We start from the raw sequence: 13238 nt of genomic DNA, 5'->3' as shown, positions 1-13238 counted from the left end.
CATGTAGAAAGGCCACTCTCTAGCCTTCTTCAGTAAGCCCCAGGTCCTAAAAACAGACACTATCAACATATGAAAAATAATGTCTCGCAATAATCCTAGCAATTGAGAAATGGAAAACCTACTTACAACACAGACCTTTCACTGTTCACACAGAGCAACCGAGTTTGGTGCATTTGGAGACCACAAGTTCAATACTGCCGTTCAACAAAAGGCATTTTTCAAGTTAATGGGACTGCAATACAAAACCATGTATAAGAGGGGAGCTCACAACAAATCTGATGATGCTTTATCCAGAAGAGAGCATGTAGAGGAGTTGCGGGCCATCAATGTTGTGTAGCCTAAATGGTTGGAAACAATTGTGGAGGGATTACTAGAAAGATGACAAAGCACTAAACTATTGACAGAACTCAGCATCCACAATTCAAATGACCAGGGTTTGAACTTGTGGTTATGGTAATCAAACACAAAGGCAAAGCTTGGCTTGGAAATCACATTAAAGCTCACCAGGCTGAGCCGATATGATAGGCGGGCGAAGTGAGCGAGACTAAGACGGGCCAGACATGGAGTAGCGAAGGGGGCCTACTATATGTATACGTGATTAGTAAGCGGTTCAAGACATCAAACAAAAAATCAAGTGAACTAATGAATAGTGTGATTGATCAGACAAGTATCGAGGAGCAAGAAAACGTATACGCTTTAGCAAGGGATGAGCGCGAAATCCTTTCCTATTGGAACTACATAATAGTTCTCTAGGGGGGCACTCGTGGTTCTTGGCAACATATCACAGAATTAAGGCCCCGTTCTCTTGGCCCAACATGAAAAGTGGCATCTAGAAGTATGCCCAAGAGTGCACAACCTGCCAACAAGCAAAAAGTGAGCACACCAAAACACCAGGGCTATTGCAACCAGAAAAATCCCTAAGCTTGGCACACTGTCAGTTCGGATTTTATCGAAGGACTGCCCAAATCAGGCAAGTATGATACCATAATGGTAGTGGTGGACAAATTTTCCAAAGTGGGGCATTTCATTCCACTTAAGTAGCCATTCACTACTGCATTTGTAGCGCAGTTGTTCATCGATCAACTATATAGGCTACACGACCTACCAGAAGTGCTGATCACATATAGGGACAAGGTGTTCATCAGTGCATTTTGGCGGCAAATGTTCAATCTGGCAGATACAACCCTCAACCTCAGCTCATCGTATCACCCCCAGACTGACAGGCAAATCAAGTGTCTGTTTGGAAACATACCTACGGTGCATGGTACATGCAAAACCACGATAATGGTCAATGGCTAGCGCAAGCTGAGCAATGGTACAATACGACATTTCATTCAGCTCAGGGCAGGTCGACGTTTGAGGTACAGTATGGGCGTCGCCCAAAATAGATTGGCATCCCAACTCCACCGACAAACAGCACAGCAGAACTGGCATAGTGGCTGCAGGAAAGGGCCATTCTTCTTCCATTGCGCAGGCAACATTTTGGTGTGCGCATTAGCGCATGACCAACCAAGCAAACAAGAAAAGACCGGAACATAGTTTTGAAGTTGGGGACTACGTCTATCTTAGACTGTAGCCATATGTGCAGCAGTCGCTACAGCTGCGCAGTTGCCAAAAGCTAGCGTTCAGGTATTTTGGGCCATATAAAATCCTGAAGCGAGTGGGAAACGTCGCCTACAAACGGTGCTTGCTGGAGTCCTCTAGAGTTCATCTGGTGGTGCATGTTTCACTGCTGAAGAAAGCTCTATGTCCCATTGACCGGGTATCAGAAACACTCCCTATAACCGCTCCAACTGATCAAAGGCAGATTCAACCAAGTGAGGTGTTCGCGGAGCGCCTCATCATACAACAAGGAGGCAAGCTAGGAAGTCAAGTTCAAGTCAAATGGGATGGGCTGCCAGACGAGTGTAAGACCTGGGAAGAAGCGTTCGCCATTGTTGCCACCTTTCCACACACATCAGCTTCGAGGCAAGTGGTGCCTCGAGGAGGAGGCATTGTCACGCCAGTGCACCTACCTAATGCCATCAAGGTAAATAGGAGAACGGAGGAGCGACAAAGGAAGCGCGAGGCCCCTCAAAATGTCGCGTCAGCAATCCCCTCCATTTCCGGCATGATGCCGTGAACCACAGAACGGACAAGTCCGGACAAGTTCCCGACGAGCGAGGGGGTAAAATCATGCTCTTAACCGGTCAATACTGATTGTTGCTTTTATTTTCGGAAAGTAGTTCTGGTGTGTGATCGAGTGAGGATCGTGACAGAACGGACACGCTCCCAGCAAATGAGGGCCTAAAATCATTCTCATGTACAATGGTTGATAAGACGGTCTTATCTTAAATCTTGCATGTAATTTAGAGATGACAAAAAAACATGTCTACAATGGGTCATCTCTTAGCCTTATCTTCAATAACTAGTTATTCCTAAAAACATGGTGAGACATATTGTGCTAAGAGATCATCTCTTGCCTTTTCTTAATTAAGAGAAGACAAGCCTTCTCTTATGATTTCTCTCTCCTCCACCTCATCATTTATCCTACGTGGCATTGCTAAGATAGAACCATTGTACATGCCCTGACCGGTCAATGCTGATTGTTGCTCTTTTTTTTGGAAAGTAATCTTCAAGAAAATGACTGACGAGTCAGCCCAAAATAATCCAGCCAGTACAGTAGAGATGCACATATTCAGCAAGGATCAAGTCCACTTATGACCGATGACGTGCGTACGTACGTGGCTGCCAGAAGACCACTTGAGATCACCTCGTTTCTCATGGAAACAGAGCATGGCCATCCTTGCGAGAAGTAGAGCGACCAGGATCGAATGACACCTGTTCGGGCGGAAATGAGTTTGATGACCCATACGAGATTTTGTTAAGAGTATCGTAGTGCCGGGTAGATAGAGGTAGAGGCCCTCCTGATGCGGGCGTGTAACCGCGCGGCGCCATGTGATGGTGGTGGTGCTGCTGAAGAAGAAGAAAGAGGGTGGGGGGAAGGAATCGCGGCAGGGCAGCTGTAACTGCTGGCCAACGCAGGAGCCACTCTTCTCACCAAACCAAGCTAAATCTCGCCACCGTCCGCCAAGAGGTCAACGCCTCCCGATCCGGTGCCGAGCCTGTCGCAGGTGAGGTGCATCGAATTTGCGTGCGTACCCCAAATTCCAGCGGACGGAGGGAGACGGATGGGTACACGAGCCACGCACGCGCGTGCGTGCGTGCAGCTGCGCGTCGTTGGGGAGACAGTTGGGCGTCGCCCCGCCCCGGCCGCAGCTGCCAACTACCCGGCACCTGACCCTCTTCCCCCCTTCCCTTGCCTTCCCCAGCCAAGCCAAGTCCGTTGCGTCCTCCCTCATCTTTCGCTCCTGAGACCACCACCGGAGGGGAGGGGAGGGGAGCGCAGGCAGAGCACGCACCCACACCACACGCCCTTTGGATGCGGCTGACCCTCCCCGGCCCGGCTGACCCACCACCACCAGCGTTCCTCTTCCGTCCCCGACTCGGACACCCCCTGCTCGCTACAACTCCTACGCCGGCTCCAGCTCCCTCCCCTTTATATACCCACCGTCTCCCTCTCCTCCTCGCATCACCAGTAAAGCAGTAAGTAATTCCACTTCCGCCGCCACCTCCCTCTACCCCGGCGCTTTCTTGGACGTCGCAGGCACGTACAAGCAAAAGCAACCAGGAACCAGCCATGTGCCCTGGGGCGCCGGTCGCGGCGGCGGCGTCGGACAAGAGCGTGTGCGTGATGGACGCGTCCGGCCCGCTGGGCCACGCGCTCGTGCACCGCCTCCTCCGCCGGGGCTATACCGTCCAAGCCGCCACCTACGACCACTCGCTCGACGAGCTGCTCGCCGCCGCCGGCCACGACGAGGACCGGCTCAAGCTCTTCCGCGCCGACCCCTTCGACTACCACACCATCGCCGACGCTGTCCGTGGCTGCTCCGGCCTCTTCTGCATGTTCAACACCCACGAGGACCAGGCCGGCTGCGACGTGAGTTGATCCAATCACCAATCCTTCCTTTCCTCCCTCGCCAGCCATTACTACTAAATTAGTAGCAGTAGTTTCGTTTCAAGAAAGAATCATGGATGGATGGATTCGATCCTCATCGTGCCGTCACATCGGGTTGCTTGATCCCCATTCTCTTCTTTACCCCCGCAAGAATCTAATCTATTCCCGATCGCCGGATCGGCCAGCCATGTTGCAGTGGCTAATTGGTTGGATAAGAATTCAGAGAAAACACTGGCGCTAGTGCCGTACCACTGCGACAGTACAGTACAGCTAGTCGTTGAGCATCTACTACCATTTCTTTCTTTCTCCTTGGCGTGAGCTGGGCCTTAATGGCACAGCTCATCTGCTTCCTCTCGCTGCTCCCTCCACCACTGGTACTACTCCAGTGCAGCATTAACTGTGCTCCAAACCTCTGGCAGAAGCCGCTAGGCCTTTCCCGCGCCGCGTGCATTAACGCCTCCGAATGGAGGCTTCACCACACACACACAGCTGGTTCTAATCAAGGCTGCGCCTGCCGCTAATTGATTAATTATAGTATTAATCTGAGTGGCTGATGGTGGTGCAGGAGTTGATGGTGGAGGTGGAGGTCCGGGCGGCGCAGAACGTGCTGGAGGCGTGCGCGCAGACGGTGACCATGGAGCGGGTGGTCTTCACCTCCTCCGTCACCGCCGTCGTCTGGAAGGACGACGACCACAAGCCCGTCGACGCCTTCGACGAGAGGAACTGGAGCGACCTCAACCTCTGCAGGAAACGCAAGGTAATCAAATCAATCAAGCGCCCATCGCCCACTCATTCATTCATACGCGAGCACCGCAGCTTCTTTCTTTTGGGGCAAGTACTGAGACAGTCTTGTTGCGAGACCCAGCAAAGCACTTGAGCACGAAAAGCAGGAGAGCTGCTTGCCTGTCCTGTTACGAATCCAACAACTAGCGAGACAATCTTGTTGTGAAACCCAGCACGGAAAGAAAGCGGGCCACCAGACCCCAAGAAAGCAACGCGGCAGTCCCGTCGCTCTTGGCGTTAATTATCCGTGGGGTGGTAAGAGCCTACGTGTCAATACAAGCGCCTACGTGTCAAACTCAAACCCAATAAGTGGATGAGACTAGTAAGAACTGGCTTCCCAACTGTGAAGATTAAGACACAGAAAGAGAGCTACAAATAATCTAGTCGTCCCCCGCAAGAAAACAAATACTGATGCACTCTACTACACATCCTAGTCCACACAAAGATCATCCTTGCTTTGCTTACTTGATTATTATATATAGATGCTAATTAAGAAGGTGGACAATCGCACTTTTAACTTGCTGCAGCTACTTATTTGTTTTCCTTTGAACTGAGAACTGGTCGTTCAAAAAAAAAACACTGAGAACTAGTCCTCTGTTTCTGAATTCTGATGGGAAGCACTGTCCTACTTGTTGTGGCCATCCACTACAGCGGCCCCATGTTCCCGACATGTTTGCCAAAATGCCAAACGCAAGCTACCAGCGTCTCCTCGTGCAGCTGTCACCAAAGTTGCATGTGCAAGCTTGGAACAATGCTTTCGCAACACACACACCCTTTAGGACACCGCAATTAATTGACATTGATAGTGGTAGTTTGTTTTACTTACTGTTACTGTGGTTGGTACAGTTGTGGCACGCTCTGGCCAAGACGCTGTCGGAGAAGACGGCCTGGGCCTTGGCCATGGACAGAGGGGTGGACATGGTGGCCATCAACGCCGGCTTGCTCACGGGGCCGGGGCTCTCCTCCGCCCACCCCTGCCTCAAGGGGGTCCCGGAGATGTACGAGCACGGCGTCCTCGTTACCGTCGACGCCGACTTCCTAGCCGACGCCCACGTGGCCGCCTACGAGTGCCCCACGGCGTTCGGCCGCTACCTCTGCTTCAACAACGTCGTGTGCCGGCCCGAGGACGCCCTCCAGTTTGCCCAGATGCTCACCCCGTCCGCTCCATGCTACCCGCCAAGGTACACACGCGTTAATGAACTTCAGCATTTCACCTCGAAAATTCTAAGACAATCCAGTGATTATGGTGTGTTCCTGTAACTGACTGACCTGTGATGAACTTTGGTTGCAGTGACGAGCTGAAGGTTATCCCGCAGAGGATTCAGAACAAGAAGCTGAACAACCTCATGGTGGAGTTTGCCAGTGCCATATACGGGGACTTGGATTAGGGATTCCATTATTTATTCGTTTACCTCACAAGGGCAGCTAGGGTTGTATTCTTTATGTACCTATAAATATCTGTATTCTTTTTCTCCTGAAAAGGGAAATATGGTTGGTCAGATGTACAAATCTGTACAAGGCCAAGCATGCCGCATGTATTCCACTCTTACCGGGCTGGCAAGAGCATTTGAGCCAGTGCTTAGCAAGGTAGTAATCCTTAGGTCCACCAAAAGGGAAAATAAGTCTGCAGTTTTGTTACTGCCTTGTACAGCAGCAATATATGAATATGATGAACAAATGTCAAAAGTTTCAAGGAGTGAGATAGATATGAGTTGTGTATACATTAACCATATGAAACTGAAACTTTTGAAAAATTTGGACCATGTTCAGTAAACCACCAACACCCGGAATCTGCGGAGCGGGGAAACTGCAGCTCCGCCAGCTCCAGGAGCGGAGTTGTGGAGCGGAGCAACACCGAACAGGGCCTTAGTGTACATGGTTCCACAAACAACGTCAAATAAACAAGTGATCAAAATCATCTGACAACTACATATTCATCTGACAAGAAACCATCCTAAATTGCATACACAGAACTCTCATTCGACAAAGCTCATACTTAACATTCACAGCATCACCATTTATGGTGGGCCATACAATGGCGGTACATCGACCGGCGCCCGCCACCGTCGAGTGAAGCATGCAGAGCATCATTGCATACGTCATACTACTCGACACACAAAGAAGCGTTCCAGATCCATCTTGCCTTTCCGCCAGGTGGCTCCACAGAAAACGACAGCTCAATCCTAGGCTCCAAGGCACCCATAGATAGGAAGAGAGCAAAAGGGAGTGGACCAACCATCCTTCACCAGCAATACTGTTGAGGGATTGGGATTCAGCTGCAGACTTGCAGTCTACACACACTCACCTGAATCTCAACAAGAAACCTATTCCATTATTCATTCATGTAATTCATGTTCAGTTACATCTTGACTTGAAAATAGGGATGGATGTACAGAGGCAAAAGAAACACATCTCCTCTGAGGGAGCCAGAAAGTTCGGAAACTGTAGCACACCCTAGATACTGCGCGTGAAGTTCCTACTTACTAGGCGCTCAGTGTCACGGAAGCAACACTCGACAGCTTGAATTTCCGGACTTTTTTGGAGTGCAACGGCTGGAAATGAATCTCGGTGTACTGCTTCACGGAGATCTCTTTCCATTCTGAAGATGAAGTGCCCTCAGCTCGGTAATCTCGAGGAGAATACAATATTTGGACTCGAGACCTTCCTGCATTTGCGCAAGGGACAAACCAAATCAAACAGATGTGGCTCATTCAAATTGATTACAGCATTTTAGCCAGCAGATTTAACAGAAAAAACAAGCCATGCTAGTTATTTTGGGTACGGATTCTGTTAACTGATTAAATCAATGTAGTGAAGCAAAATAGAGAATTAAAACTCCTTGTGGTTGGTGCTTAAATAGCATCTTGGAAGAGGATAATTTGATCAGGTGATGTTGGAAGGGCGATGAACATTAAGCAATGAAAATAAATGCAACTAAGACAACTCATTATATCTTCTATACATATCCATTAGGAAAGTATGTCTAGTGTGAAATTATGTGTTCTTTTAATCATGTTCAAACGCCAGACAATGCTCAACAATGCTTGGGTGAGTGGTCAAACAAGTTCGATAAAAGTAACAATGGTGCCTCTTTTTCCAAAGCCATTCTTATCTGATCCTTCCAAAGTAATTATCTCAATCTGCTGTTGGCCCGATTTTGGGGGCTTATTACAGAAAGAATAAGGGCGTCTGGTGTTGCATGAAGGTGCTGTGAGTATCAAGAAGGTGGCCAATGGGATAATTAACAAGGGCCAAGACGAATGATGACTTTGAAGAGACTGTCGATGTTTCTCTTAATTATCTGATGAAACCCACCCATGGGTGCTGGCAGGGTGTTGCAATAAGCCAATAACCAAATGTGAGGTCTTCTTTTGTGCTGCAGCTAGGGGGTCTTGTAAATTTGTACTCCCTCTGTAAAGAAACATAAGAGTGTTTAGATCACTACTTTAGTGATCTAAACACTCTTATTTATTTTTTACAGAGGGAGTAATATACTAGCGTAGTATTGCAATTTTTGTTATGATGCTGTCGTGAACCTCGATTCACAACAGGATAACTACCGTGCTTAAGATAGCTTAGATGGCATGGCTCCAGCCTTCAGGGGATTGGTTGGAACATAGATCGAGATGAGAATGTTTAGAAGAATAGATTGTTTTCTTGCATGATTCATTAATGAGATACATAGCATCCTTATATAGTGGTGCATATCCCTTGGGCCTTCCCTAATACAATACAGATCCCTTAACAGATTAGGGTCACTTTATCTTGGTCTTCCTAATAAAGCACTAATTCCTAAATGGAACCTGATCTCCCTCTATTTGGCCACCCTGCTGCTAGTCCAAGACCCTTTTGTCAAATGCTAGTCACATTGTGGGTATTTAGCAGCCTGGGCGGATTAGCTGTTTAATTTATTTTTTCTTGTGAACTCATCTAGCATGTTTAGTTCCCTTTTCTAAGAGAAGGAATTTTTACCTTCTGCTCGATTGACCATATCACTAGAGCTTTCTTATTAAATAAATTCCTGTACAGTACCAGGATGAACGTAGCCATAACATCTACAGGCCTTTCATGCATCTATTTTCATTTCATGCATCGATCTAGTATTAGGCATTAGTATAGATGCCAAAACTACTTGAAGCACAACCGTTTCCCTGCCAACCTAGAGCAATAACAAATCACAATACAAAATATGCTAACATGGGGAGTACAAAACAGAATAGCAAGAAGACACAGTACACAGGGCTTACCAAAACCTCCAAAAAGAGTTGATTTCTGGATGACAAATCGGCTAACTTTTGATCTCTTCACTTTTTTCAGGAGTGGCATGTCTTCATTCTTGCCTTTAAATTCCATGAATTCACCAAGGACATTTTTGTCCCCTCTGAGTTGCAGCCTAGAAAAGGGCAGTGCAACTATAAAAATATAACCAGAGGTTCTATGTGCTCGTGTTGCACTGAACTGCAATATAGTACTCTCTCTGTCCTGTAATATAAGAACGTTTTTCAAGTATGTTAGCTTGAAAAACATTCTTATATTATGGGAGGGAGGGAGTACATACTAACAATATTTACTGATTGCAATTAGCTAAATAAAAGAATAATCTGAAGGCTGCTTCTTAACAACCCAAATTTCTCCAACCAAAATACGAATGGCATGAGATCTTTTTTTCTCATGATGGCATGGGACAGGGAGCAAAAGAAGGACTTGCATATGGTGTTCATTGACTTGGAGAAGGCCTATGATAAGATACCGAGGAATGTCATGTGGTGGGCCTTGGAGAAACACAAAGTCCCAGCAAAGTACATTACCCTCATCAAGGACATGTACGATAATGTTGTGACAAGTGTTCGAACAAGTGATGTCGACATTGATGACTTCCCAATTAAGATAGGACTACATCAGGGGTCAGCTTTGAGCCCTTATCTTTTTGCCTTGGTGATGGATGAGGTCACAAGGGATATCAAGGAGATATCCCATGGTGTATGCTCTTTGCGGATGATGTGGTGTTAGTTGACGATAGTCGGACGGGGGTAAATAGGAAGTTAGAGTTATGGAGACAAACCTTGGAATCGAAAGGGTTTAGGCTTAGTAGAACTAAAACCGAGTACATGATGTGCGGTTTCAGTACTACTGGGTGTGAGGAGGAGGAGGTTAGCCTTGATGAGCAGGTGGTACCTCAGAAGGACACCTTTCGATATTTGGGGTCAATGCTGCAGGAGGATGGGGGTATTGATGAAGATGTGAACCATCGAATCAAAGCCGGATGGATGAAGTGGCGCCAAGCTTCTGGCATTCTCTTTGACAAGAGAGTGCCACAAAAGCTAAAAGGCAAGTTCTACATGACGGTTGTTCGACCCGCAATGTTGTATGGCGCTGAGTGTTGACCGACTAAAAGGCAACATGTTCAACAGTTAGGCGTGGCGGAGATGCGTATGTTGAGATGGGTGTGTGGCCACACGAGGAAGAATAGAGTCCGGAATGATGATATACGAGATAGAGTTGGGGTAGCACCAATTGAAGAGAAGCTTGTCCAACATCGTCTGAGATGGTTTGGGCATATTCAGCGCAGGCCTCCAAAAGCTCCAGTGCATACCGGACGGCTAAAGCATGCAGAGAATGTCAAGAGAGGTCGGGGTAGACCGAATTTGACATGGGAGGAGTCTGTTAAGAGAGACCTGGAGGATTGGAGTATCACCAAAGAACTAGCTATGGACAGGGGTGCGTGGAAGCTTGCTATCCATGTGCCAGAGCCATGAGTTGGTCGCGAGATCTTATGGGTTTCACCTCTAGCCTACCCCAACTTGTTTGGGACTAAAGGCTCTGTTGTTGTTGTTGTTGTTGTTGTATATCCCTGCCCGTCCCTCCCTAATGCACCAGGAAAGACAATCGGAAGAATAAGGGCAATGGAAAGTTTAGAAGTAAATAAAAACATTACGGTGGTGTATTTTACCTGTCCCACATAGGCGACGTGCTGAGAATAGAATACAGATTTTGGAGTAATGAATCTTGGATGTCGCTTTTGTTTCCATGAAATGCACCTTTAATCCATGTCGAAAGTCCACCTTTTGTATCTGCCTTAAGATCTTTCCATTGATCGTACGAGATAACCTCTGGTTGAAGATTAATAGTGTACGAAGGCCTGATAAAGCACAAGACAACTGAGCAACCATCTAAGGGCAGCGAAGCAAAAAAAGAAAAGAAAAAAGAAGTCATGTACAGAGCACTAACCTGCAGTTGGGATTTGGCAGTACAACTCTCCCGTTTACAATCCCGTTAGGCAGTGTTGCTCCCCTCTGCTCCAAGTATGATTGAAGATTGGCAGCTATCCTGCTGACTTCTAGTACCTATGAAAACAAAATTCAACAAATGAATTGACAATAATACAACTCGTACCATTTTGGTTATTATGCTACAAACCAGTGATGTGCAGGAATCAAACACGAAAAAGTAAACTAATAGAGTCATTTGAGTTTTGATCGTGAGTATTCCTTTTTCCACTAACTAATCTGCAGTTGGGATTTGACAACATAATGCAAATGATCCTATTATGCAGAACACAATAACAAGTACAAACCATCAAGTTCATGTTCACTGTCAAAAATATCCCTCAGGAGGTAGCAACAATATACTACTTGACCTGCATGACCCACTATCCCATAACATTGTTTTCTCACAAAAAGTACGAGGCTGTGGTAAGACAACAGTTGTAAAAGACTTTTGGTGTCTTATGACTGCGTAAGGCATATTCACTCGGTGGCTCCCTAGCTTACACTAAGTTCAATAATTAACAAGTCATTACAACAACAATTCTGGAATGCTTAAGCAAAATAGGAATGTTCAAATTGCATACCGGGTTTGGAATAACCTCCTGCTTGCGCTTCTTTTTGGTAAACCAGTTACCATCCTTGTCAACCTCAACAAAACCAGAGACATTGTTGATTGCCACCACCATGACCTCCCTATCGCCAAAAAAAGATTTAGACCCTTGCTTTCCACTTTGTACCATGTGACAGTTCAGTCAGTCGAATTAATTGACGACGATATAATGAATCGGCTAGGTGCTATGTAAGATCTCTGGATGCAGTCATTCACATCAATGCCCGTATGATCGAGTACATGACATTACTACTAAGTATGTATGTTACACCAGCTAAACGCAACATTCAGCAATCACAGGGGATATATCCAGATACATGAACAGATCCATCTGGAATGATGGAATAGGCTGTGAGAGTGTCTGTTCTAATCTCTAGAATTATTCGAGAATAAGAACTAATAAATTCAGCGGAACGCGCACAGACCAGAGGCAGAGCGAAGTGAGCGAGAGAGAGGGAGGGGGTGTGGGTGGTCGCGGGCTGACCTCTTGGTGACGAGAACGACGTCGACATGCTGGCGCGCGCCGGCGTCGGGGTCGGGGATGCGGAGGCCGACGAAGCAGCGCCCGCCGTAGAGCCTCTCGAGCCTGGAGCGGAGATTGAAGGGATTGATCATTAGGGTTTACCGGGGGGACTGGATGAGGGGGTGGGTTGCGGGGATGGGTACCTGGCTGCGACGGCGAAGCAGAGATCGGAGTGGGAGGAGTCGAGGCCGGCGAGCTGGTCGAGGCCATCGTCGGAGAAGAAGACGGCGCGGATGAGCTTGTAGGCCACCAGGCCGCACAGTATCTCGACCCACATGGCCGCCCGCCGCGGCGATCAATCCACGATGCTAATCAGTGGAGGAAGGGGAAGGGAAGGGGCGGTGCAGGAGGAGGATGAGATGCTTCTCTTCGCTTTAGGGAATGGCGGAGGCGGTTCAACTTTTGAGAAGGATTGGAGGACGGGAGAAGAGGGGGGTTTCCTTCTTTTCCCTCGTCCCTGATATAATTTTCTTTATAAAAAAAATCTTTTTTTTCCTCAAAAAAAATAACTAGCGAATTACATACGCGTTGCAACAAGGCACCATATTTTCTAGGGCAAACACCTTGAAATTTACCAGCCATTTTATTGTGTAAGTATGATAATTAGAGCAACTCCAACGAGCCGACCCAAACGAACGGCGATTTCGTCCGCTTTTTGTCCATTTGGACCGGCCAGACGGACATGAACGTCCGCTTCCGCGTTTGGGTCGGCGTATGCGCCCAACACGCGCCCGACTCATTTTGACGGCGCTGACAAAAAAAAACTGTGCATACATATTTCAACTGAAAATAACTTAATTAAACATTAAAGCCGGTCAGGAAGGCCGGCGAGAGTCCACGCGTCCACATTAGCATTAAAAAGAAATTAAAAACAACCTAACTACGAGGCGGCGCGCTACCCAGCGCACCTTAGGCGGCGGCGGCGGCGGCGTCCTCGGGGTCGACGAGCTCGATGAGCGTCAACGGAGGGCCGGCCCACGGGAACGCCGTGGCCCATGCGGCGGCGACGTAGTCCGGGGCAGCTGTTCCGGCAGGGGTAGTGCCGGCGCGGGGGGCTGT

At 47.7% G+C, this 13238-nt stretch overlaps 2 protein-coding genes across 2 annotated transcripts; one reads left to right on the top strand and one right to left on the bottom strand.

Annotated features, from left to right (window-relative positions):
• The first annotated feature begins 3292 nt into the window (after positions 1–3292).
• On the top strand, positions 3293–6488 carry LOC119337587 (cinnamoyl-CoA reductase-like SNL6). The gene is made up of 4 exons (XM_037609750.1): positions 3293–3979; positions 4563–4754; positions 5627–5961; positions 6072–6488. Exons 1-4 carry the CDS (start codon positions 3680–3682, stop codon positions 6166–6168), a joined length of 924 nt encoding a protein of 307 aa, XP_037465647.1. The 5' UTR covers positions 3293–3679; the 3' UTR covers positions 6169–6488.
• A 598-nt stretch (positions 6489–7086) lies between these two features.
• Positions 7087–12608, bottom strand: LOC119337580. Its single transcript, XM_037609745.1, has 7 exons — positions 12323–12608; positions 12141–12242; positions 11631–11739; positions 11009–11124; positions 10731–10919; positions 9028–9173; positions 7087–7445 (listed from the first exon to the last, which is right to left on the bottom strand). Exons 1-7 carry the CDS (start codon positions 12454–12456, stop codon positions 7264–7266), a joined length of 978 nt encoding a protein of 325 aa, XP_037465642.1. The 5' UTR covers positions 12457–12608; the 3' UTR covers positions 7087–7263.
• Positions 12609–13238: the final 630 nt, after the last annotated feature.

Source organism: Triticum dicoccoides, chromosome 1B, assembly GCF_002162155.2.
Source record: "Triticum dicoccoides isolate Atlit2015 ecotype Zavitan chromosome 1B, WEW_v2.0, whole genome shotgun sequence".
NCBI lineage: Eukaryota > Viridiplantae > Streptophyta > Magnoliopsida > Poales > Poaceae > Triticum > Triticum dicoccoides.
Note: the sequence above shows the minus strand (reverse complement) of the source record. Positions and strands in the feature narration are given on the sequence as shown.